Below are 26,256 nucleotides of genomic sequence, written 5' to 3' on the forward strand. Positions count from 1 at the left end.
TGGAGTTGTCAGAGTTCAGCGTGCCGAATTTGTGACTGACCTGGAGACTTGCAGCCGATGACAAGGCTAGCTGTCTGTTGCCAGCGCTTCTCACAAACCCACACCGCCCCTCTTGACCAGAAGCGCTTTCTACGCCTCTGCGTGTGTGCCCCTGACTCGCCCTCGCTGTCACATTCCCCATGCCACCCCCTCCACTGATACGTTCCCCACCCCAAAAGGTCTTGGACCAGCAGCCTCTGATCCTCCCTTGCCAAATGAGAAAACGGGGATTGCTACATGGAGACCATTATAACGGAGGAGGTCCAGAATCGGAAAAGGATAAAAAGCATTTGGAGCATGAAAAGCTTCATAGCTGGGAAATCCAGAGCTGAAGGCTGAGGTCCATTGGCACCCCACAACGGCCCTTCTGCAAGCCCAGTGAGCTGTGGGGCAATCGTACTGGGTTGACAAACGCCCCAGGCCTGGCCGGAGCCTCACAACCCCCTGCCTCTGTTTTTGTAAGGCCCTTCGGCTCCCTGCTTGGAGGGCCCAAATTCTCCACCTCCTCTGGACACAGAGAGGCTGAGAAGCATCAGGAGGAAGAGGCCCCTGCCTTGGTTTTCTTTCGAAGGATGCAACCGGCTCATTTTCCTGCTGCAACCAAGAGTCTCGCCTGGGGAGGGAGGGTGGGTGGGAGGCAACCCACTGGCTTCTCTGCAGGATCCCCACCCCCCACCCCCAGCTGCTTGGGCACAGTTCACTGATCCTGATCCGCAAACTCAGCGCTCTGCTCTCCCCCCCGTCAGCTGGTTCCAGCTACTAAATGGAGCTTGGCAGGATTTGCTCGCTGGCCAGCTGGAAGGCTCTGGTCCACTTGAGAGCAGAGGAGGAAGCTTCCAGTTGATGAAGGAGTGAACCTGACAAAAAGCCACTGGGTGGGGGGTGGGGTGAAGACAAACACCACGGACACCCTGCTCTATCTAGACCAGACATCCCCAGACTCCGGCCCTCCAGATGTTTTGGACTACAATTCCCATCTTCCCTGACCACTGGTCCTCTTAGCTAGGAATCATGGGAGTTGTAGGCCAAACATCTGGAGGGCCGCAGTTTGGGGATGCCTGATCTAGACCTTTGCAGAGACAGGATATTGTGGGGACGGGGGCAGAAAAGGGCCCGTAGTCTTTTAGAAGGTGGATGGGCCCCTTCTCCCCACTCTTCCGCTTCCAGTGTGGGTGGGAGGAATATTCCCTTGGGCAGTAACTGGGATCCGCATCCCAGTATTGGCTGGCAGGATGGGACCCGCGATGTTTTGGAAAGAAAAGTGTGCTGCGCCTAGAGAATGATGGGCCACTTCACGTGTATAGATATATATATAGATATATTTGAATATGTATATATAGGTATTTATATAGCAGGAGAGAGGAAGGCTGAGGGGGAAGGAGGGGGCTTCTTCTCTCATGTAAAAATCCAAAATACAATTTTCTTCTAGTAACAATCAAAATGCAAATGTACAAATTCATTACTGCTAAGCCAAGGGAAACAAGCCCCGTGGGGGGAAAGGGGCATCGGGTGGGGCAACCTCCTCCCGCCCTGGCGCCCTGTAACATTTGGGGACACACGCAACAGCAGACGTGACAAAGGGACCCAGCCCTTGAGCCCCGGGTGCGAGAGGCACTCTCATTTCTCTCGAAATGCCCACAAGTCCATCCTGACGGGAGGGGGAATTCTCCATCTCCTTTTCTCCTTCCCCTCCCCAGTGAGAGCGACGCCCTCCTCACTCGCTTGCTCTCCTTCCTCTCCGCCTAGAGGGCAGGGCAAGGGGTCGGTGCTTAGCGTCCAGGCCTAGGGCGCCTGGCACCCAAAATAGGCGGCGGCAGCAGCAACAGCCAAGGAACACACACACACGTCTTCCACCAATGGCATCCCCCCGCCCCTCCAAAGCCACGGTGCCCACCCAGAGCCGCCACCCGGAGGGGTGGGCACCCGAAGCACAGACACAAACACGCCCTCGCAGCCTGGCCAGAGAGCCAAAAGGGAGAGCAGGGGGCTCGTCTGCAACGTCACTGGAGCAAAGCAAGGGGGCGGCTGGCCAGCCGGCCCTTCCTGGAGTCCGGCCTTCCTTCCTTCCACACTGGCCCAGGCCCCGGCCTTAGGAGACAGAGGGGTCCTTGGGCTTGGGAGTCTCCGGCCCCGAGAGGAGGGCGATGGTGGGGTCCTCCATGTACTCGTCCTCCGTGAAGCAGGGTCCTTCGTCCAGCTCAAAGAAGATGGGCATTTCCGTGTTGGCCATGTCCATGGAGCTCGAGTCAACCAGGAAGAGGGGCTGCGCTGTGTAGTGGACCAGCTGCTTGCCTACGGGAAGGGCAGAGACACCATCAGAAAGGGGCCGGGGGGGAGGGGCAAGGCTGCCGTGGGAAGGAGGACTTTTTCTTGGTTGGAAACTCTAAGACTGCCCCCAGAGCAAAGCAGAACACCCCCCCCCACTGTGGCAGCATGACTTGGATGGAGAAGAGGCAGGTCAAACAGGCAACAGGAACCCCACCCCCCGGCGTGCCTCAGTTTCCCCTTGTGTGGGCCAGGACGGCTCGTTCAGCTGCTAGGATGTTCACGCTCCTGCCTGGCCTTGGGAGAATCAGTGGGTGGGAGCAGGGAGAGAAGAGGAACAGCCGTGATGCCCACCTGTGTCTGCTGCAGAGTCTTCCACCTCTGCCGGCTTCTGCTGCTCCTGGCAGGAGAGGAGGTCTTGGATCTGCAAAGGGAGAGGAGGCGCTGCTGAGCCAAAGCCTGTGAGGCCCAGAGAGCAAGGAGGGGGCTTTGCTGGGCATGTCTCACGGGAATCAAGCCCCAGCCGTACCCACCACCCCACAGGAGAGCCCCTAGCTGGCTGGCACTGTGGGTCTACCCTGTTTCTCATATTTTAAGACATACCCATAAAATAAGCCATAGCAGGATTTTTAAGCATTCAAGGAATATAAGCCATACCCCGAAAATAAGACATAGTGATAGGCGCAGCAGCAATGCCGGACGCGGCAGGAGGAGGAGGAAAAAAATAAGACATCCCTTGAAAATAAGCCATAGTGTGTTTTTTTGAGGAAAAAATAAATATAAGACATGTCTTATAATATGAGAAACACGGTACCACCTCCCTGACTGTAGGGCACAATCCGGCAGGAAGTTCTCCTGCACAGGCCCCACTGAAATAAACAAAGCTGCAGAAGAGCTCTTGCATAAGAGCTCCCATTCACTTCAATGGGGCTGGTGCAGGAGAGCTTCCTGGGGAACTCCACCCTCCAGGATCAGATCTGGACCAGTCTTCTGCAGCCCTGCCTCCAGGCTGTGCCTTGGTGGGTGGCGGTGAATAAACAGAGGAAGGGCTTTAGAGGGATGTGTTGGGAATGAGGCAGCCTCAGCCTCAGCCTCATCTTCCCATCAACACATCCAGCGAGCAACTCTGGGGAGTCTGGTCAGCTGATGGCGGGGCTGAGCAGAAGGCTGCGCCGAGAAAGGCCCACTCGGCACCTCATTAGCACTGCCTGAGAAGAGGTGCTGATGGGATGACATCACCCTGTGGGGTTCTCCGAGGAGGAGAGCACTTTCAGACTCAGACTCGCCATATAGGGCTGGAAAGGGGAGGTCCTTGACGGAGATTTCCCTGAGCAAACTCACACTGGCCAAGCTGCTATCCAGATCTGGCAAGTTCAAATCGGTCGCTGAAGGGCTGAAGAGCTGTTGACGAGAGACAGGCCGGGAGAGGGGACAGTGACGTTAGCAGAGTGAGGCACAACCCTCCCCCAGCTGCCCCTCCCACCAGGCGCAGGGACTCCTGAGCAGAAGACTCACGTCCAGCAAGGCGCTGGTGTCCACGCTGAAGCCGTGGGTGCTCAGCATGGTCTGAAGGTTATCCAAGCTGGAGTCGATGGTGTCCAAGTGCTCGTTCAGCTCATTCCTGGGGACCCAAGAGAAGAGAGAGATGGCAGCGAGGGCCAGGGCTGACGCCCAGGGTGGCTGCCTGCCTGCTTCCTCCAGGACCAGAGGCACATGTCCCTGAACTGCCAGTTGCTGGGGAACAGCAGGAAGGAGGAGAGGGCTGCCACTGAGTTCAATTCCTGCTCGAGGGGCTTCCCCACAAGAAGCACCTGGCTGGCCACAAGGGGAGGAGGGCTTCTTTGGGTTTCATCCAGCAGGGCTCTCCTCATGGTTCCTAGGGGTCCTCCTGGGCCCAGTGCATCTCCACCCCCATCTTCCTGGCCCCCTTGAGGACAGCAGCCTTGTGCTCCCATCACCCACCAAGGCCTCCAGCCTGCTCTTGGGTTGAGGAGGAAATGCCTTCAATGGTCACAAGTGAGGGAGCAGCCCACTGCCTTTGAGCCCGGAGCAGCCCACTGCCTTTGAGCCCGGCTGCCTCTCAGAAGCCTCCTTGCCCAAAGCCTTCCTGCCTGCTCTGGAATAGCAGAATTGCACAGGCCTGCCACTACCCCCCCCCCAACAAACAGACCCAGTGGTTACAGCTACCAGTGTGTAACCCTTCTGGTTTCTGCAAGCCTGCCTTGGTTCAATTTACAGATCAGCAGGGGAAGCCTCACTGCTTAGAGTCGGGGCTCTCAAGGGCTGGGCCCAAGCCCCTCCTATGGAGCGGCAGGCATGGGCCGCCCCAGAGTTGCCCAATCAGATTATAGACGTGGACCAAAGACGGGAGACTGGGAAGGGCGGAGCCATTCAAAGGGGGAACTGGGGAAGTGCATTCGGAGCAAGCTCTACACCGGGAGTTGTGGCCACTCAGTCCGAAGGCGAATCGCCTGAAGCAGACTTAGCAGTTGAGGCAGGAGGCCAGTTCTGTACGTGCTTAAAAAGCCAGGAAACCTGCCTGCCGCCTGGAGTTCACCTGAGGCGAACCACAAAGAAGCCCACCAAGGAAGAAGGGGCAAGGGAAGAGCTACATCAAGAGCAGGCTGGGAGGAGACTGGGTAGCCCCTCCTGTTCTCCAAGAGGCCGCTGGAGGGGCAGCGTTCGGGGCAGGGGCACAGATCTGGCCTTTGAGGAGTGTGCTGCGGCTGTTGCTGCCATTGCAGCACTAGCGGGGTGGGGTGTGTGTGTGTGCAGTTCTTAGGGGCAGGACCTGTGGATCCTGCCGCCTGAGACAGTCGCCTTGCCTTGCCTCATGGGTGGGCTGGCCCTGCAGCAGGGAGTGGACCTGGGATCTTCTTGCGCTCCACCCCGGAGATACGGTGTCCCTCAAGGGGATGCCCCATACTGGGAGGGATAACTTCAGCGTACAAAGGTGCTTCAGGGTTTACCTTTCCCCATTCCCCCACCCCGAGCCACAAGGGACGGGCATTTCAAAAAGGTGGTTTTCTACATTGTGGGTCCAACTCCGGTGTGAAGCGAGTGTGGCACCCGATCCCCAAAGTAAATGACCCTCCCAGCACCATGTGGAAGGAAAGCCGGGTGGCCTGGCAGAAGGGACACCTCCTCCCAGCACTCCCTGGTGGTCACAGGGCCTGGGGGGGGGCAGCAAGCAATGTAAATGCTAACCCTTGCTGTGGTCTGTAGTGCAGTGAGGCAGAGGAAGGGCTGGGGAAAAGGCAGGTGACTTCGGACATCTGCGGAGAGCGAGCCAAACTGAAAGATACAAAGAGAAGAGGAACACTCGGATTCAGGAGCCCCAGAGAGTTCGGCACCTTCAGGGAGGAAACGGAGGTTACTTTCAAAAGGCAAGGAAGGGCAGGCAGCCGACCCCTTCCAGGAAGAGCAAGAGGGAGGCCCTTGGTGTGAACCAACTCTGGGGAAGAGAGCAAAGAGCAGTTGACCGGAGGGACCCTACATCGGGGCAGGCAGGGAGAGAAGGGAAGGTGTGGTACTGCCTGCAGAAGCGAGCCAGCAACCGTATTCCTGGGGCAACAGATTCTTGTTCCTTGGGGCAGGTGCCTGATCCAAACTGTGCTTCTCTTGGGGACTGAGGGCCAAAACCTCCAAATTCCACCAGCAGAATCAGGTACTTGCAACTCACTGACCTCAACCTGCTTGTTTTACATCCAACTCCTGACTTTTCCAAGACAGGAAGTGCATGACCTCTGCCCCCTGGTGGTAAGAACCTAAGAACTCTGCTGGATCAGGCCAAAGGCCCATCTAGTCCAGCATCCTATTCCCACAGTGGCCAACCAGGTGTCCCAATGGGAAGCCAGCAAGCAGGACCTGAGTGCAAGAGCAGACCTCTACCCTCCTGCAGTTTCCAGCAGCAGGCAAGCAGCAGCCCTCTCAGCACTTCTGGGATCCACCATCTTCTCCTTGTTCCTGGGGAGCAAAAGTAGGTGCCTCCTCACCTCCCCCCCCCCCGGCAGATCACCTCTCCCTTCAGTTCCAGATCTCCAGGTTCCTTGGCAGGCCTCCCCTGAAAGTGTGCCATCTGAGTGTGGACATGCTTGTCGTGTGGCATGGGCTGCTGACCCACATCCCCTGATCTCTGCCAAGCAGCCCCCTTGAGTTCCTGCTGCCTCACACACAGGGCACAGAAGAATGCCCAGAGCAGAGAGCACTGGGAAGCCAGGATGCTTTGTCCGGAGCTGAAATCCAGTTGCAACTGTGGGAGGGGCACAGAGGCATGAGCAGCCAGCACTACGAAGCACCCATGAGTGGTCCCCTTGCGGAGGAGGAGAAAGAAACAGCCCACACCTGTCTCCAAATATGCCACTGAGAATTGGCCATCCTCTGCTAGGACCCATGTGGCTCTCTGTCAGTGCTGCAGGACCACCCTCTTATCTGGCCCAGGGAACCCCCTCCTGAATTTTGGAGCCTGCCTTCCTTCCACCACCGCTGACAGAGCCACCACTCTAGCAGGCAATGAGGGAGGCCAGGAGCCCATAGCCAGGCTGGAGAGAGAGGGGGAGAGGAAGGGAAGGGAAGGGGCTGTTGCCTCTTGCTCTCCTGGGAACCCGATGCTCCTGGCTTCCCTCACTGACCACCCGCTGGCTCTTGTGGCTAAGCTGTTGGGATGGGCTGGCTAGAAGTTTAAAAGCAGACTTAAGGTGACCTGGAGGGTCAAGACATCCACGCCTGGCTCTCCTGGCACTGCAGGATTCCTGGGCTGGAGGGGAATCCTGCCCTTTCCTCTTCTGCAGAAGCCCGGCTCCCTCTGAGCCTTGGCCATGCTACTTCAGGCTGCAGCAAAGGGCTTAAGAGGGACAAGTGGGGGAAGGATTCCTGCATTGCCAGTGGTTGAACCAGATGACCCTTGGGGGTCCCTTCCAACACTACAGTTCTATGACTCTTTGGAAGAACCTCATCCGCCCTCAACACATAGAAGACTTGCAGGCCGGGGGGAAGACTAGCCTCGTGATCTTCTCCCTGGCAAGTTAGCTTTCTTCCACAGAGGATCCCCCAGCCCCATAGCCTTCAGCTTCAGGTCAAACGGCTTCAGTCCGGCTGCAAACTCACTGCCTCTGTCAGGACTGATGCAAGAGCATGAGAAGAGCCTGGCTGCTCAATCCGCCCAGTGGCCCCTCTAGCCCAGCACCCTGTTCTCACAGTGGCCAAGCAGGTGCCCCAGAGGGAGACAGGCAAGCAGGATTCCAGCCTGGGACAAAGTGGCTCAGCTCTGGGCTGCAGCAATTGACAATCCAGGCTGCACTGTGCCTGAAGAATGGGCTACAGCCACACTGGCGAGAGGCAGTGCTGGACCAAGACTTGAGAGACCAGGTGCACATCGCCACTTGGTCATGAAGCTCGGGCCAGTCGCTGCCTCCTCTCAGCCGAACCTCCCCTGCAGGGTTGTGGGGATAAAATGAGGAGGAGAACCTAGCACACCACCTTGAACTCCTTGGGGAGAAAAGGTGGGATATAAACAGTCAATAAATCCACCCCCCCTGCCCCCAGACAAAGAAGCAGGTTGGCAAAGAGGATGGGTGATGATGACAGCAGGACAGGGTTAGGGACCCACTGGATCCAGCCTGCAACCCTCAAGCGGCAGCCAGGTGCTCCCTGCGCACCCCACACTTACTTGTCCAGGCAAGCGACGCTGAGGCACTTTTCGGGGGACTGGGCCTGTGCAGTGGCTGTGCTGCTGCCGCCACTGTCGGCAAGAGGGGCTGTGGCCACGGCACCCCTGGGCTTCTCATCCTGCAAGATGGAGTCGATGAAGGCGGAGGGAGAGAGGGGGGACTCGACGGCAGGAGTGCTGATGGGGCTGGTTTCTTCAATCAGAGGGCTGCCAGAGGGGCTGGGGGGCTCCTCTTTGATGTGGATTACAGGACTACTCCTAGGACAGAAGAATGGAAAGAAAGTAAGACATGAGCCCTGGGCAGACAGTGGTATTCAACAACAGTAGGTGCCAAACTTTTTCTGGCCACCCCCCCCCCCGGTTCCATTAACTCATCCCAAGTACCCCCTGCCCTACCCTGCCCTACCCTGTAAAAATTATTCAGAATAGCAGTTTGCACAATCCATTACAGAAGATTAATAATACAATAAACTTAATCCATTAATTCAACAAAACTGATGACCATGATCCAGTGCTACCAGCTTTCCAAAGCCATTCACACCCCCAGAGCCCAGAGCCCCTTGCCAGGGGACACCACGGCCCACTTTGGGAAACGCTGCTCTAGAGCCTTTCACACAGGACTCTCAGACATCCCCAGGAAGCTTCCGCCCTTTAGATCTGCTCTCTGCACGTTTCCACTCTTCCGAGGTTTGGGAAATGAATCAGTCTAAGCTCTGCCACCCCCTCCTCCACTCGTGGCTTCTGAGCAGTGGGGATTTTTAAAAGAGAGATGAGGATGGGAAGGGGGGGGAGCATAGTTTCTCTGGCAGATGGAAATTCCCTCCAGTACCCAAACTCCCCGAAACGGCTTTATGTGGGAGGTTCAATTAGCCCCACTGGAATTGTCGCCAGGTATAAAAGAACAAAGCTGTGATGAGCCACTTAGGCAAGCATCTGGTTCCCATTTCGAAGGGAAGGTTCCTGGCGGAGAGGCACACTCAGGGCAAGAGACGGGGGCTGCCGCTGCGGCGAGTGATTCTGCCCCAGTGCCAGCAGCGTCCGGCTCACAACTCGGCTCGCCTTGGGAACTGTCTGGGGCAGAGCACCAAGAAGGTCCCCTCCACTTCAAGGGCCGGGAGATACGGGTTCCTGTACGCAGAGAACGCTTTGGCAAGCGGACCCTTCGTGGCTCAGCAGCACAAGACGAAGGGCTTCTGGGCACAGGGCTCTGAGAAAAACGCCCTTGGTGTCCCTCCAGGAGCTCAGGCTCTGCATGCACAAGTGACTGCAGAGGGGCAGCAGTGGGCTCAGGGCAGAGCCTCCAAAGGGAGTCCCCTCAATTTGGCCAAGGCAGCTCTGCCTATATGCAAAAGCTACACAACAAGAAAGCTTGTGCATCTTCTGCTAATCTCAGGCTGGCATTCCAAGCACCAACAGAAAATGCTGCTTGCACTCTTTGGGTCCGTTTACACAGCCAGGTATCCTGGGGCTCAAGCTCAGTCCACCAGCCTTGGGTGAGTCACAGGTCAAAGGGAGCAGAAGGAAAATCAACCACACCTAGGAAAAAGGGGGACTCCTGGGCAAAACCTCTTGTGAACAAAAAGCAGGTGTTTCTCTCTCCCTCCCTCTTTGGATGGCAGAATTCAGGCTTCCACAGAAGCACACAGTGACCCAGAATAACTAACCCCTGCAAAGGGTGTGTAAATGAACCCCCTGCGAGGCCTGGCCTGAGCAGTTCTTCTATGGGAAGAACCACCCTGGGATTACTGCCTCTGAAACTTGATTGGCCTTTAGTGACTTCCATGCCACTTTGGTTTAGAAATTTGCTGAGAATCTTGACTGACTCTAATGAATTTTTAGCCATTCGGGCCACAGAGGGAAAGGTTGCCAGTCACATCTGCCAAAGGCCAAGAGTCGCAAGAGAGCCTTGGCTGGGAGAGAGCCTTGGGACCTGTGCAGTAGGCAGTTCTGTTCCACACACCCCCAGGCAGCTTCCTTCCCCATTTCTGTGCCTTGGACGTCCCTCTGGGCACTCACACAGGGAACCAAGCAAACCCGGGCTGCTGCGTACCTTCCATCAAGGCTGTTGCTGGGAGAGGCAGAGGGGCTGGACTGGGCCAGTTCTGTGACGTCAGAGATGATGGGGCCAGAGTTGGTGGAGGGGTCCGGGGAGTACAGGTTCGCACCACTGTATGCCGGGGGGGAGGCCTGCGAGGAGGACAGATATTGGCATGAGGCCCTGGGAGCCTTGAGGGTCCAAAAGGCGATTGCCTCCATGGGGCTGCCCCTGAGCTGCCCAGCTTCCCTCTGTCCAAGCCAAATACTTACGGAGAACGGGGGCTGGCTGTGGACGTGCTCCAAAGAGTACTGGCGGCTGTACTTGGGCATGGAGTGGGCCGAACTGCTGTCGTTCAACATCAAGGGGCTGGAAGGGAAAGCCAGAGAGAGCTGTGAGGCACAGAGAGCAGAGGCGGCAGGCATGCACCAAAGGGGCTACCAGACTGCAGAGGGCACCATCCTGCTTACAGAACTTCTGAAGAGATCGCTCCTGACAGGCGGTTTCAGGCAGCCCACCCTCTAGGGTTGGCATAGGCAAACTCAGCCCTCCAGATGTTTTGAGACTACAATTCCCATCCTCCCTGACCACTCGTCCTGTTAGCTAGGGATGATGGGAGTTGTAGTCCCAAAACAGCTGGAGGGGTGAGATTGCCTATGCCTGCTCTAGGGTCAGCTCAGACACTGCAGGCTGCTTTCTGGAAGCAGGAGCCCTGAAACGGGTTTGGGTTTTCAGGTTGTGGCTGACAGGGACCAGGGCAGGTGTGCATCCCACAGGGGACTGAGCTGGGGTTGGGGGTTCCTCCCATTTCTTTGGACCCAGGAGTGTGGGACTAGCCCACCGAAGCCACTTGCGTGTGCTCCACTCCAGGACTGCCTTCTTGCAAAGGAGCATCAGAGCCCATCTGTAGCCTTAAGGCGTCTCCTGCTTTCCTGCTGGAGCAAAGACAGCTGCCCTCTTGCAAAATCATTTAGCCATATCCCTTGGTGTGTGTTTGGTTTAAAAGACACCCCCCACACACACACCCCTCACAAGCAGCATGTAGGTGCTTCTCAGCCTTATGCAGAGGAAGAAAATTAAGAATCACAGAATTATAGAATTGTAAGGGACGCCAAGGGTCATCTAATCCAACCCCCTGCCATATAGGAATCACACAGCTCATAAAGCCACAAAAAGGAGACTCAAAGCACAGCAGAAACATAATAAATGGATCAGGGGTGGGGAAAGAAGAGTGTTTAGGGGGGAATGAGAAGATAAACCACACCCAAAGGATTCCTGCAGAAAGGGCTTAGCAAGAGTACAGACAAGAAAAGGCAGGCACAGTCGGGAATTTCTCCCAGAGGTGCTTCTCAAGGGCAAGTCTGGAGTTTTCCAGAGACAGGTGTAAATATCTCAATGAGAGGCTGGGCTTGTGCTTAAACTCCACGGATGGTCCTTGAGAGTCACCCTGGGAGATCCTCCCAGCCAAGAGGAGAATCAAAGGATGGCCTCTGGATGAGGCCCACTCACATCTTCCTCTTCACTCCAAGGATACGGTTGGACTGCACCAGCGAAATCAAGAACTGGATAAGCTGTGGGAGAGAAAACGAAATGTCACCAAGCGTGATGCACACTTCTAGCTGGAGGGGGGGGGCAATCCTGCTGGACTGAGATCCAAAGGCACTCTGGAAAGGACCACCCTGCTCAGATCTCTGAGACCCCTCCCCCAGCACACACACAGCTGACCACCAGCATGTAAAACCCAGCAGGGTGGACTCAAGACCTCACTCCTAGTGACAGGTATGTGGGGTTTTCTCAGGAGCAAATAGAAGCCGCTCTGCACATGCTCTGTAGTCTCATTGTCCATGAGTGCTTCTAGATGTGGAATTGGCACTGCTCATGCACACAGGGGAAATTGTTGCTGTTGGTTTTAGAACGGTGCACACTCAGGGGGAAAAATATCTGTGCATGTGCCCAAAACAGGTGGAAGGGGGGGAATCCCCCTACATTCTGCGAGGCTCTCCTGACTGGTGTGTATGGCAGGTGGTGGAACAGCAACAAAAATCCAGGACTGAAAAAACAGAATGTGGGGATCTGATGAGCCAACTATGCAGAGAGAAAAATTGGATTGGGAAGACCATGGTATAAAACTTCCAATCTAGAATCATGCCAAGGCAGTGGGAAGCTGGCTGCAAGAGATCTTGTTTCCTGTCCTTAAGAGACAATGACCCTTAACCCTTTAAGGCTCTGGGGGGTGCATTTACCAAGCCCCCTGCAGGTCAGCAGCCCCAGGCCTCCAGCTGACTGTGTGGCCCACAGGGCAGGGAGGAAGCTGCCCTTTGCTGAGAAGTGAAGGCTGGGCTTACCTTGTTCACCACCTTCTGCTGCTGGGCATGCTTCTGCCGCAAACTGGCCACCTCCCGCCACAGCGCCTCATTCTCACTGAAAAGCAAGGCGGCAGCCATATTAGCCTGGGCAGAGAGACCCTGCAAGCAGCCACTGCAGGAAGATGAAGAAGCATCTTGCAGAAGTTTAAACATGTGGTTGTCCAGCCTGGTTGTCGGCAGCACAGTCCCAGCATGGCAACAGGGGAAACCCTCGCAGGAGCATAGTAGGCACAAAAACCCTGCCAGGAACCAGGCAGGCCGCAACTCGTGGGAGGACAGGCAGCCAACAGCTCTCTGGTCATGTCTGTGAGAGTCACGACTGCAGCAGCCTCCCCGTCTCTACTTTCTCCTTTTCATTCACTAAAGAGAGTGTCTTCCTGCCACGAAATTCAAGCAAAGAGTGGGGGGGGCCCTGCTTCATGCTGGTCCCCGATGCCCAGGTGGGATGTGGAAGCACCTGCCTTCTGGAAGGCTTTTTGAAGAGGCTGGACACTTCAGGTGTGGTGTGGGCAGGATGGCTCAGAGCCTCGCTCCTCCTGCCAGTGGCCTGACCAAGGACCCATGTTCAGTTGCCCTTGCCCCACCTGAGCTAGTGCTGCCCTCCTGCCCACTCTTCCCCCTCCGTGCAAGTCTCCAGGTTGTACTCCAAAGGGACTGTGGAAACATTATTTCATGGATAAGAGGATTGGGGACTGAAGGGGGTGGGGGGGTGGGCTCAAGACTGAAGCTGAAAATGGCCTGGTGAAGACAGAAAAGGCTGCAGCACAGTGACCAATTCGTTTCGAGAAGCTGATGGAAACCAACTCCTAGGAAATGCTGAGCGATCTGTGCTCCCCCAGCTCCAATCAGTTTGCAAGTGGCAGCTTTCTTGCCTGCCTGAGGAAGCCTGCAGGGCTGAAGGAACATCTCACAGGGCCCTAAGCGCTTAAAATAGGGCGCCCCCATAAATATCCAATTCAAAATATAAAGAATAAACAACTGTAAATTAAAAGTTTATTTTTCAAAATGAAGCAAAACTTTCAAAATGAAACAAAACCTACAGAAAGATGGAAAAGAGTGTTTATTTTTATATACTTCCACTATTTATATTTGAAAAATATACCGGTACGTGCCCATTTTTATCCTGGGCTAGACATACTGGAAGCTTTATTTACTTTAAAAATGTTATTATTATTATTATTATTAATCAAATTCCTATACTGCCCTTCATTTGCATCACACTTTTAACATCAAAGCAGCTTGCGGCAGCTAGCCGTGTAAAAGCAAGCATCACAAAATTTGCAAAACCAATTAGCGACCCAGAATGCAGGCAAGCAATAAAAAGCAGCAGAAATGCACAGGCACCCAGCGCTCTCTCCAGGGGGAAGCTTTTCATACAGGCCTGCGGGTGGGTGGTCCACCAAGTGAAACCAATCTGAGGGAGGCAGGTCGATGGGCAACTATTCACCACCAGAGCTAAAGGCGCCTCTCCCTTCAGGGGTAGCAAGGCAGCCATGATCAGCAGGCGACTGGGGTGGGGGAACATCAAGGGAAGGTCGGCTGTTTCATGCCTCTGCTTGTGGGCTCCCCAGGCACATCTGGGTGGCCGCTGGTGGAACCCGGATGCTGAGCTAGAAGACCCTGGGTCTGGCCCAACAGTGATGTCCTAGCAGTGCCTTCAGAAAACCCTGACCATAATTACTGGCAGGTTTTCTTAGGGAAGTACCCCAAACTGGGAAGACCCCATTTCCTACCCTTCTCTATTTCATGAATTAGCAAGGCAGAACTGGAAGCAGGAAGTCTCCTGAGGAACTTCAGGAACAAGAGGGCTCAAACTCTCAAACTTAGCGTAAATTTCAGTACTTTGGGTAGAATTGTAGCGTTGGAAGGGACCTTCAGGGTCCTCTGGTCCAACCTCCTGCAATGGAGGAATCTCAGCTAGGTGCTGCAGGTGCAGCCATGGTACGCTCTCTCATCAAAGGCAGAGACCACGAAGGTTCATTTGCCAGAAATTGTGCTTGCAAATACAAAGGTGGGTCCTCACTGCAGCCCCCTGAAGACCTCTCAGAATCAGGGCAGTCAGATCCTGGGTCAGATGTTGAGCCCCACCTGCCTCCTCTCAAGGCCATCCACACTTTACAAACTGCTTGGGAGGAGGATGTGGAAAGGCAGGCCTGGGAGCCTGGACTCTGGCCCTCCCCTGAGGACAGGGAGGGGGAGTTTTAAGAGAGGCAGGTGGGCAGAGGGTAAGAGTTTATGTCATTCTGGTACAAAATTGGATAAATAAAACACTCCTAAGATCTTTTCATAACCCCTGAAATGAAACCTTTCAAGTCGGCCCATATAAACTCTTCACCGCCATTTAATTGCTCTATAAAACAGTGTGTGAAGGAAAGTCTTTGAGTTTCCCTCCTCCCACAAAAAAGGGTTGTTAACTCTTTGCAGGCCTTCTGGAGACCACCACCCCGGTGTGTGCTCTCCTAAAAATTATGAGGCCGCTAGAGGAGTCAGAAGACTGTCGTTTTGCTCTCCTGATAACGGGAGGCGCACGGTGGGGGGGCGGGCGCGGAAACAGCACCCTGTGCCTTATATATGGCTCACATGGGGATTTGGGAGCCAGCTCAGGGTCACCTAGAGAGCGTCATGGCCAAGCTCGGCCAAAACTCTGCATCACATGGGTTCCAGATCTTCCTGCAGAGGACGGACAGCCCCCTGGCCTTTCCTGGAGCCACCCTAGGAAAGGTGCTCACAAATGTACACAAAGTTGCTCTGCTCAAGGCAGCAAGGGACAGCTGACTCCTTCCACAGTCTCAATTGCACCCAACACTCTGATCAGCATTTCCTTCCCACAAGCACCCCCTACTTTGCCCTGGTATTTCCTGAGTGCAGAAGCCCCATTTTTGCTCACAGGAAGCTCTGGGGGTGTGCTAAAGAAAGGCGTCTGCTGGTCACCCTCATTGTCCTAAGGTGGGGTCTCCAAAGGGGTCCCCGGCAAAAAGGATGGAAGGCGAATGTTTTTGGTCTCAGGAATTATTCTCTGCAGGGTGGGAAAACACTTTTTGTTTATAAAAATATTTATAGAACGCTATTTCATTTTTTAAATAATCAAAGCAATTTGCAACAAAAATGTATAAAACCATGCAGTAAAAACATTTTTTAAAAGGTTATAAACAGACATCAATAAACCATTGCAGGGAAATGTATTCTTAATTGCCTGCATAGGCCTGAGGGAATAGGAGTTTTCAGTAGACATTTGAAAGTTAAACCAGAAGGCACCTGCTTATTAGAAACTGAACAGGCAACCACTGGCTGCACCAACTCCTTTGCAGAGTGGCTGGGGAAACCCAGCCAGATGGTTGGGGTATAAATAATAAATAATAATTATTATAGTGTGGGTTGACCCCACTCCTTCCAAGAAAGGAGAGAAGAAGCTTCTCCATCCACACATTCCCTTGGCCAGAGTCTTTAAACAAAAGGCCCTTGCACCAGGGCACTTAGGGACCTGCCTCGCAAGTCATTACAATGAGAGGCGTACCATGTGGTGGGAGAGCCAGGGATGCAGTGGTTGGTTTGCGCCAGCAGTTCAGAACTAAAATCCTCAGGGGAACTATTTTAACAGGACCCATTTGGTCATTGCAGCACTGGGAGATGAGGCCATCACTCGAGGGTCCCAGCACAGCACTGCTGAGCCCTCTGCCCTCTCCCTTGCACTGTGCAATGTTTAAACATCAAAGGGAGCCTGGGTGGACAGTACGACTCAGAAAGAGCGGAGAGGGGCTTGCCGCACAGCACCTGCAGACAGGCCTTCTCAAAGGCTTGGAGGAAGCCAGACAGCAACTTCATCGCATGGCTGCTGGCAGGAATTTGGGAGGAAGGCAAAGGCGAGTCTTGCAAAAAATAAATAAATGACAAGGGCGATGACAGCAGGGGTCCAAGTAGAAGCAGCCCAGAAAGGAGGGAGACGCAGCCATCTTGTTTGAGGGGTGGGCTGGTTGCTGGCTTGAGCCTGCTACTTCTTCACTTTGCGGGACGCAAAGCTACTCCCTTCTCCAGAATCAAACAGAACTGGATATAGTAATGGCTGCACAGGGTCAAAGCCTGCCTGTCCACAGTAGGGAAACAAAAATCCCAAACCACACACTACAAGCTCTGCAAAGGCGGCAGTTTTTTCTATTTTTCAGAAATCTGATGCGCTATACAAAACAACGTATTAAACACACACACACACACAGGTCTGAGAGATTCAAAATGTCTTTGGTGCTGAAATGACAACAAGGTTGGCAGGTCCATACAATAATGGGGCCACCACTGCAAAACTGTCTCAGTAGTCGCCACCCGCCTCACCTCAGATTGGGGCGCTGTGGGTCACATGGCGCTGCTAAATTGCAGGGGGCTTTAAAGGTGGGCCTTGACACTTCATATATAACTGTGGCCAGGGTTTTTCTGCCACCGGCCCAAGATGATGAAAGCGACCCCTTGCCAGGAGTAGCGCCCACACACACCCCGGCTACAAAACCTGATTGCACCCAGAACAGGCTGAAGACCATGTCTCTGAAGAGATGAAGCACCTCCTCCCAGTACTTTCCCCAGCACCCTCCCCTGGGGCAAGTGGCGGGTGCCTGTTGAGAGGCCACTTTAGGCGCAGGACAAGGTCCCTCGGCAGGCAAAGCAGCAAGCCTGCAGGCAGAAGCACAGGTTTTCCTGGCACAGCCTCAGGCCGCAGCTGGCAGCGGCTCACACATCTGAGCCTGCCATAAACTACGACTCCAGCAGTCCTTAACCTCATGGAACACCGTGGCCAGTAAAACCAGCTTCAGATGATCTCAAGCAGTGACTAAGCCCCAAGCGCAGCTGTGCGCAAGGAGGAAGAAAGGAAAAGGAAAAAAAGACAGACACAGAGCGAGAGAGTTCACAACGAGTGTGTTGCTCAGAGCCCATCAAAGCAATTCTGAGACGAAGCTGACGGTTGACTGCGGGCCAGCAAAGTCCCCCGTGACAAGCAGGGGCTGCGGTGCAACTCGCCAGAACAGCTGGAATCCATGCAGCATCTTGCACAGAGAGGCAGTAACACACCACATTACAACCGTCTAATGTCGAGGTCATAAAAGCCTGGCCCAGCATCTCTGCCTCAGGCAGGATCAGCCAGAAGACTGGAGTCGTTACAAGTCAGCAAGGCGGAGAGGGCCGTGCACACTCTGTGTGTGGGTGCAGGGGGGAGGCTAGCCCTTCAGACAGGCTGTGGAGTCACCCCACCACTCCTGGCCAGTGGCTAAGCTGCCTGGGGGTGATGGGAGTTGCAAGCCCAGAAGACGGAGCATAAGCAGCTTCCCCACCAGGAGGAAGTGGAGGGCTAGGGCTGGACTAGAAAGAACATGAGAAGAACCTGCTGGATCAGACCAGTGGCCCAACTAGTCCAGTAACCTGCTCGCACAGTGGTCAACCAGATGCCCCCGTGGAAAGTCCAAAGGACCTCTCCCCACCTGCAGTTTCCAGCAACTGAGATTTAAAGGCACAGAAGAGCCATCATGCCTTCAACAACCCTCTCCTTCATGAATTTGCCTAATCCTCTTTTGAAGCCACCCGGGTTGGTGGCCACCAATGACTCCTGGGGGAAGGAGTTTCAGAGTTTGTGCTGCATGAAGAATGACTTTATCTGCCCGGAATCTTCCAGCATCCAGAAAGCTTCATCTGCCTTCAAGATGCACCCTCAGGTGCTCCGGCTAACTGGAGCTGTTGACAGCACACCCGGGACAAGGCAAGGCTGAACCTGGAAACGTGGGCCAGGGGGCAGAGGGAAGAAGAAAGCTGACTGTGAGGGACGAGGGATACAGGGAAGTCCCTCCCATCTTAAGTTCCAGCCCATCCCCAAGCGCGGGAGAGAGTAAGGAGAGCTCTGCCTCCAGCGGAGAGTCAGGAAGTGGTGTCCGAGGCTCAGGCAAGGTTGTGGAGCCCAGGCCGCAGGTGGGACAGGAAGTAGGACGCACAGGGGGGAGGCCAATTCCCCCAACTCCCGAATTGCGACGCAAACGTAGGGGGAAGAGGTTGGGTCTGCCAAAGCTGTGGTGCTGGAAGAAAACGCGCCAATCGCCATTCGGGAGTTCAGACACCTCACCTTAAGGATGCATTTTTACTGCTCTGAACACTGTAAATAATCAGCACTTAATAAAAACCTTAAAAGACCATGCTGGAGTCGTTACTCTAGAGTAGCCATACCAGGCCCTCTGACACTGACCAACCCCCTTCCTTGGCTAGGCTAGGCTGGAGCCACACAAACTCTGGCTCTTTGTGCGCAAGGGTGCCGGGGTCCCTGTCAGAGAGGCAGGAGGCCACCTTGCCATCACTCTGGTTTTCTTAAGGATGAAACCTTATTCATAGGAGACAGCTGGAAAGGAAGAGGCCAGGTAGCCTCCTCCACGCCAGTACTTCAGTCTCCTGCACCTCCTTAATGGAAGCAAGACATTTATTTCCCTTCCCTGAGATTTACAGCAATTCTTCTTCCCCTTGTCCAGGCCTTGCAAGTGATGTCTCATTCCCAAACCTCAGCCAGCTGCATAGGCAGGGTACTGGCTCCCGTTACGATCCTCCTCTCGACACAGCACACTGCAGAGTGCCGGCAGGGAAGCCTCCTTCCTTGTCCTGGGGGGCAGTGGGCGGGGGGAGTCTTAAAGGAGAGAACCGTGCAACTCAAGAGGCTGGCTGCTAATCCTGGCAAGGGCTGAGCCAGGCCTCCTTCTTGAAAAGTGGTGAAACTGGCAGCTGGAAACTTGATCCAACCCACTGAGAAGTGCATGCACGCGCACACACGGGAGGGGGGAGAAATTCCCATGATATTCCCTTCTATGCCCCCACTTAACCCAGTGGTTCCCAAAGTGGGTGGTAGCGCCCCCTGGGGGTGAGTACCCAGGGAGGTGCTAAGAGGTGAGGGGGCAGAAGTGGGGGAATGGCTATCAGACTTTGAAAAGCTGGTATCACTGGATCAAGTTAATTGAATTAATTTAATTACACCGTGTTCATTGGATTTGGAATAAATGTGCAATTCATTGTTACCGTTTTGAATGTTATTGTGCCATTATCTTCCTTAGTGGGCTGTGCAAACCGCTAATCTGAATGATGTTTTTTATACAGTAGGGGGCACTGGGGATGAGTTGATTGAACCGAGAGGGCAGGGCCCACGAAACCAGGACACAGTCTACATGCAGAACGAGAGTTGGGAGAAGCAGCGAACCCCGACACCACCGCTCCCAGCCTGGAACTTTCCCCCTTTCCTGCTTGTCCACCGCTAGCCAAGGCTGCTTTCGGGCCCCGGGTCCCCGCAGGCCAGAAGCTTCCTCTAATGAGGCATTTCCGAGGCCACTGGCGGCTCCAGCTTGGCCATCCCCTCGCTGGCTCCATTAGGGCCGAGCTCAGCTTTTCTGCAGCCCGTTACTGACAGACACAATCTTTTCTGCAAATGTTCCAGCGCAAAAAAATATCCCCTCTGGTGAGTGTCAGAAGGATAATATATATTGTTGCTTTTGGAACCATAAAGAGAGCAACACAGGTCAGAATTATTATTTGGTATGATTTAGCGGGAGGAGGAGGAGGAAGAGAGGTGCCGCATCAGGGAAACTAATTCCGTTACAGGGAAGAAGAGGATGGTGGCGGCAGAAGGCCAGATAAGGGTGTCTGCTCGGATTTATTTTTACCAAGAGAAATTTTAAACCTCCTCGTTCTGTGGGCGACGGGGGCCTTGTAAAAACGGCAGGGCCTTGTAAACGAGGTCTGGCCAGGAGGAAGTACTTGCGGCGTCCCCGCGGCAGGGCTTCGACATGCCGAGCCAAGCTCAACGGAGCCCCCAAAGGCGGCTGGGGGAAGGCCCCGATAAACACAGGTGCGGTCACCCCGGTTGGCCCCCGCTCCCAGCAATCTGTTTAGAATTAGGCTCGGGGAGACACTGCAGCTCCCAGCAGGCGAAGGCAAGGCCAACCAGAGCCCTCCTGCCTCGCTTTCCTGCTTGGAAAGAAAGGCCTGCGAGGATTCAGAGACCAGGCGCACTTAGCAGAGAGCGCGAGAGCTGCAGGACCGGTTGATTTCACCTTCCCCAACCTCGCCACCTTTGTGGTGAACTTATGGAAGCTATCATATTTATGATGATCTGCACCCTCTTTTGTTATCCCCCCAAAATACTCCTATCAGGGTGGATAAAAATCAATGGTTGTTTTTTTATTAAAAAAATCAAAAACGTCAGATTTTTTAAATTTAAATTGGATTTTTAAAATAAAATGCTTTTGGAGGGAAAAATCTTTCTAAAGACAGTTTTCTATTTAAGTTACATTATAGTCCAAAGCCTATTCATCAGGAATTAAGGATTTGTTTTAAGTTTTTCATGTGTGCTAAAACTCAGTCTAAGTTCTTTTTTAAAAAAATTGTTTAACCACATCAGTTAACAAACATGGATACATATGCTATAATGCTATTGTTTTAGTTAAATAAATTGTTATTAAGGAAATTATTATTTCCTTCCAATAAAGTAAAGCAGAAAAGTTGCCCAAATTAAACAGTAAACTTATTAAATCTGTAAGTCCTTGGGGAGACCTTGAAGTGCTTGCCAGTCAACTAATAAGCATTCACAGTTAACTTATTGAACCTCACAATAATTTCATAATTATCTATGTATTTCTAATAGTATAACCAAAGCAGTAATTGTTGACAGAACTGTACAAACTACTCTTAAAATTTATTATTCCAAAATGAAACCTTCATCTGGTTGTAAATATTAAGATTATACCAGCAAGAATGAGTCTTTCTGTAAAAAAAATTATTTAAATCAAGTCTTACTGTCTAGTGATTTAAATTGATTTGATTTAAATCAAATCCACCCTGACTCCTATACTGGAAGTTGGAGTATTTTGTTGCTGCTGCTGTTGTTGTTATTATCAATCCCATGCCTCAGCAGGAGACCCCAGGGCTGGTTACAATAACATAAATGATACCATTTAAATCAAGCCAACAAGCAAAACAGTCATACACTAACTAACAATTTTCAGGCAGGCCATAAACATGTTACATAATTGTAGTGATATGTGGATTTACTTTCCACTAAAGGCCAGAATAAATGGGTTAATGTCCATAGCACAGGGATGGCCGCCCTCTAAATGCTGATTGGCTCCAACCCACCCCATTGGTCCCAGTCAGCCTGGCCAACCGTCTGGGAGGATGCTGGGAGCTGGAGTCCAGCAACATCTTGAGAGTCACCAGAAGTGCCCCACCCCAATGCAGTGCTTTGAGTGTCAGGTGCTGCCCCTCCACTGCAATGAGGGTTCCACAGCCAAGAGGACCAAAGCAGAGAGCACGCGACTCACCTGGTGCCATTTTCCTCACCCCTCAGCCACAGCCCAGGTGGATGTGGGATCTGGAACCAGGCCTAAGGCCATAACTCCTGCATTTGACATGAGTCTGGCTTCCCAGGTCCCCAGGAAGCATTTGCTGGGCTCACCTAGGAGACATTAAGCTCAGGAGCTACACGTCTTGTGATAAAAGAGCCAACAGCAGCTTTTAAAAGGCGGCTATCAGGTTCAAAACCACAACCGCTCCAAACTTTAAAAAAAATCCCTGAAAGGAAGCTTCTGGCTTACAGATTCCATTTTTAGGAGGTGGTTAGGGATTGAACACAAATGAAAACATAGGAAGGGGAAAGAGAGGCCAGCGGAAGCTGACACACTCAAAGGCCGTTTCCAGAGCAAAGCACTGCCAAGCTTGAGCCCCCAAAGCCCACCTGCCTTCCCCACAGCAGCCCCCTAAGTGTTGTTCTGGCTTTGGAGGGACTGGCTAGTTATTAAACATTAACATCTCCTATACAGCACTATGCATCACAAGGTGCAGGCCCACCAGCCTTTACAAGTGTGCATTGGAGGCAGACAATGAAAACATTCCCTTTCGCAGGCAGGGCAGGATTTGAAACCAGGGCTCTAAAAGCCCCCTTGGGCCCAAATGGCCTCTTGCATTCACCCATCCAACCTTTCACTACAAACACTTTATTCCTTCAGATCTCTCCCCCCCCTCTCTTTTTTTAAATATATTTTACATCCAGCGCTTTAAAGAGCTCTTATGCTCATGTCCTGCTTGTGGTCTCCCCAGAGGGCCCACTGGTCGGATGCAGCCCCTAAGCTCTTTGGATGCATGCCAATTTTCCCAACCAAAATGAAGGCCAACCCTGTGGAGGTGGACCTGCTCACATCCATCCCACATTAGGCCAGCCTCTCCGAGGGATCAGTCTTCTGCTTTGTACTCCTTGGGGTGCCATGTACACTGATGGTGTTACAATACTTTAACTCAAAAGAGGGCCAGTCTTCCTATGTGGCTCTTGTGTTTAGACCCTTCAAGTTCAGGATCACTAAACTCAAGAAGGCGTTGTCCTTCTCCCTTCTTCTGGGGCACTGTGATTTTGCACAGTGAGAACAAGGTGCTCCCGGCAATTTGCTTGGCCTGCACAGGCCACAGCAGCAGTCAGTAGTTCTGCACTGCCTGCTGAAGCTAAGAGGAATCAGGCCAGGAAGCTGCCCTGGGAAGGCCTGTCTCTTTGGGGCCCATGAGAGTTTGCTATAAGCAGCCTGACCCTGGACTGGCCCAAGATGAAGCACAGCTAACAAACCTTCACACTACTGGCTCCTCAAGAACCTCAGAGCTTATGCTTAAGCAAGTGGGCTATGTGCCCTCTATGGACAGCAGAAAGCACCCCCTCAGCTTTTGGATCTCTTAAGTCAGCCATTTTCTTGTCTACATGAGGAGTGTATACACACAAGACACACACAGACAGAAACACACAGGCACACACACTGCCCCTCCTCCACAGATGAGAAGGGGTTTGGCAACACACTCCCCTCTTCCCTTGCCCACTCATCACAGCATCACACTGAGGATGAGGGGAGGAGGCGAGTTGCCAAACCCAGCACTGTGTCTACTTTGAAGTCTTGTTTTCCTTTTATTGCAGTTACAGTATTGTCAAAATTGGCAGAGTTTTGGGGGAGCAGGAACAAAATCATTGTGGAGCTGAATTACCCCTGGTCTACACTACAATGAGGTTCCGAAAAGGCACCCTTTGCCCACTTGGGCTTCTTTCTTCTGCCAGATAGGGAGGTGGTACTGAAGCACCCCCCCCTTAATTCTCAGACATTACAGTCTAAACAAGACAGGGAGGCCAAGCTCCACCACACTCTGACCCTGTGCAGCACCACTGTGGACAGGCAAGAAGCATGCAGGCCTGGTCTCTGGGCTTGAAGAGGAGCGCTAGGGCACACACAGCCAGGCAGCAAGTCTGCCTGGAATACCCTCCCTTCTGTAAGCGGTTTCAAGCAGCTTGGCAAATCCTGACCTTGGCCAGCAACAATTCAGAATGGCAAAAGCCCCACCAGAAAGCCGCAAGATTGGATGACTCAAGAGACCGAGTGATCATCAAGCTCCACATTCCACGGGCGAGGAGTCAAGCTGTTTACGGCTGGAGGGATCAGGGTTCCTGTCCTGGCAAGAGAACAGCTGGGCCCAAAGCTGCCAGGAGGGGCACCACAGCAGCCATAAAACAGGAAGGGGTTGCTGCTTCAAGCCACTGACTAATCTTCCAGGAAAAGTAGGATTTGCAAGCCTTTGCCTTCATGCCCTCATCCACTGATATGAGCCATCCTCTGCGGCTGCAGATGATTTACAGTGGGGCTTCATTGCTGAACAGAGTGCTGGCCATCGAACCAGCCTGGAGAAATGTCCCCTGGGATCCAGAACTCTTTCCTTTAAGTTCCCACATGTGTGGGTGCAGGAAAAGGTGCTCTGGGAAATTCTGGTGCAAGCTAAGCCCTCCTTTCGAGGCTCCACTCCACAAGGGAAAGCACCCTTCCTGGGTCTCCCCTACAACTGAGCCAGGATGCAAACTATCTACCAACTGCCAGCTGCTCACTGCATGCCCCACCTTCCATCTGTGCCTGGCGAGGAGGCATGGGGAATTTTTCAAGTCCTCAATAGCCTGGGATAAGCAAACGTTAAGCAATTTCCCCACATATACAAGAAATTCCCTGCTCTGTAAACTCCAAGTGGAGAGCATACGAGCCCTGTGGCTGGAGCAGAACAAAGGGGGCTCATCTTGTCCTGCATCCTGTCCTCGCAGTGGCCAAACAGAAGGCGGAAGCCCGCAAGCAGGACAAGCTGAGTACAGACGCCTTCCCCCTGCCCTTCACAACTATGGTGGTCAAAGAAGGCCTTTCCCAACTTGCTCCCTCCCAAACTGGAACCAGCCTGTGCCTCTATCCGTCAGTGTCAAATTAAAGATTTTTTAAATTTTAGCTGCCGATGTAATTTTTAAAAATTAGTATTTATTCTTCTCTTAACAAGGGCACTACAAGAAGAAAACTGATCAACAACAGGGTAAAGTCCACATCCCGCAAGTTACACAGCAAGGACATGTCAGAAGGGCTGCTAACTAGTTGAACAACTGTGGTTGCCGCTTGTCATTTTAACTGTGCTATGGGCGCATCAATAAAAAAAAAAGTTCCTTGCTATTATTAACGCTACCCTGGCGGTTAATGGGTGATACACCACCCTAGATGGAAGAGACAAAGTTAGCATTAAAAACTCAACATGCTGAGTGAGAGAATTGAAGACAAAAACACTGCAGTCCACCACCTGGCAAGAAAGTTTGCTAAGGAGTGAGTTCAATTCCTGCAGCAATCAGGCGGTTTGCATGTTATGCTACCTGCCAGCAGAGGGTGCTAGAACACAGAGCAAGGTAGACTCCCCCTGCCAAACCCAGAATACCCTTTCTTTCCCCCCTGCCCCTTGCATTGTACATACTGCTTCATGGCTATCAGCTTGGAGTCCATGTTCTCCTGCTTGCCCTTCATTGCCTGGACATCAGTCAATATCTTTGTCACGCTGTCCTGGCGAACCTTGATATCCTCATTCTTTATGCCAGATACCTGCAGGCAGAGGAAGATTTATTACTTATGGCTCTTCACGGCTTCCAAACGAGAAAATAGCTGGCTGAGCATCACAGACAGAGTGTGCACTGCCTCTTCTCAAAGAGAGCTGCAGTCAGAGACCAACAAAGCTGCTGAAGATAGTTCACTGAAGTGTAATTTTATTTCCTCGTGCTTCCCAGCATGCACTGCCACTCTGCTATCCAACCTTGGCTACTGCATGGCAGACTATGATGTGCTTCTGCATTTTCTAGCGCTCTCTCTCTCTGTACTGCAATTTCACACACACGCGCGCACACACACACTGTTTGACTGTTAAAAAAAATACCCTCAAACATTTGTGGGGGTCATGGCTCAGGGAAGTAACTGAAAGAAGCATGTTTGAGCAGTGGGGGGCGGGGCAGTGAGAGTATGGAAACGGGTACATAGGTAAGGGTTCTGTGCAGCTTCTGCCTTCTCCTGAGTTAGGAGAACCGCTAATCTCAGTTTCAGAGAGAAAGCTATTTGCTGCTTTCATGAAACAATTTTGGGAATGCGGTTTGTTGCTTCTGGTTTACATACACAAGCAGCACTATAGATAAGCAGAGACTGAAGAGGCAGGAGGAAAGCCAACAGACTGCAGAATTTACAGACAGGCTTACAGTTTTACCTCTGGATGAGAAAGGGATCCGTTCCGGAGCCCCATTCGCAACCTGAAGCACTCAATCTGTGCATGCTCGCCGTGCGATTCGGTGCTTCTGCACATGACGTCATTTGGTGCATCTGCGCATGTGCGAATCGCCGAACCCGGAAGTAACCCATTCCGGTACTTCCGGGTTCGGCGCGTTCGTATCCCGTGATGTACGCAACCCGCAGCGAACGTAACCACAGGTATGACTGTACATATTTTGGGAGCATTCTCAATGCAAGAGAGGTGCACTGATTAACATGGCATGATTTGCAAGACATCCTAGCCTACAGGATGGC

At 52.9% G+C, this 26,256-nt stretch overlaps 1 protein-coding gene across 2 annotated transcripts in view; it reads right to left on the reverse strand.

Moving 5' to 3' along the window:
- Positions 1 to 1,340: 1,340 nt before the first annotated feature.
- Positions 1,341 to 26,256, reverse strand: part of HSF1 (heat shock transcription factor 1) — a 38,046-nt gene continuing 13,130 nt past the window's right edge. Inside the window, exons 4-14 of one of the 2 annotated variants that reach the window (XM_035124623.3) lie at positions 25,166 to 25,290; positions 12,353 to 12,428; positions 11,517 to 11,578; positions 10,280 to 10,376; positions 10,023 to 10,159; positions 7,973 to 8,230; positions 5,512 to 5,598; positions 3,820 to 3,925; positions 3,646 to 3,705; positions 2,659 to 2,728; positions 1,341 to 2,331 (exon numbers count right to left, since the gene is read on the reverse strand). In XM_035124623.3, coding sequence (XP_034980514.3) covers positions 2,129 to 2,331; positions 2,659 to 2,728; positions 3,646 to 3,705; positions 3,820 to 3,925; positions 5,512 to 5,598; positions 7,973 to 8,230; positions 10,023 to 10,159; positions 10,280 to 10,376; positions 11,517 to 11,578; positions 12,353 to 12,428; positions 25,166 to 25,290 — 1,281 coding nt within the window. In that variant the 3' untranslated portion in view covers positions 1,341 to 2,128. The remainder of the gene's footprint in view (positions 2,332 to 2,658; positions 2,729 to 3,645; positions 3,706 to 3,819; positions 3,926 to 5,511; positions 5,599 to 7,972; positions 8,231 to 10,022; positions 10,160 to 10,279; positions 10,377 to 11,516; positions 11,579 to 12,352; positions 12,429 to 25,165; positions 25,291 to 26,256) is intronic. The other variant, XM_035124624.3, reaches the window with a different exon arrangement.

Source organism: Zootoca vivipara, chromosome 8, assembly GCF_965207765.1.
Source record: "Zootoca vivipara chromosome 8, rZooViv2.hap1.1, whole genome shotgun sequence".
NCBI classification, from domain to species: domain Eukaryota; kingdom Metazoa; phylum Chordata; class Lepidosauria; order Squamata; family Lacertidae; genus Zootoca; species Zootoca vivipara.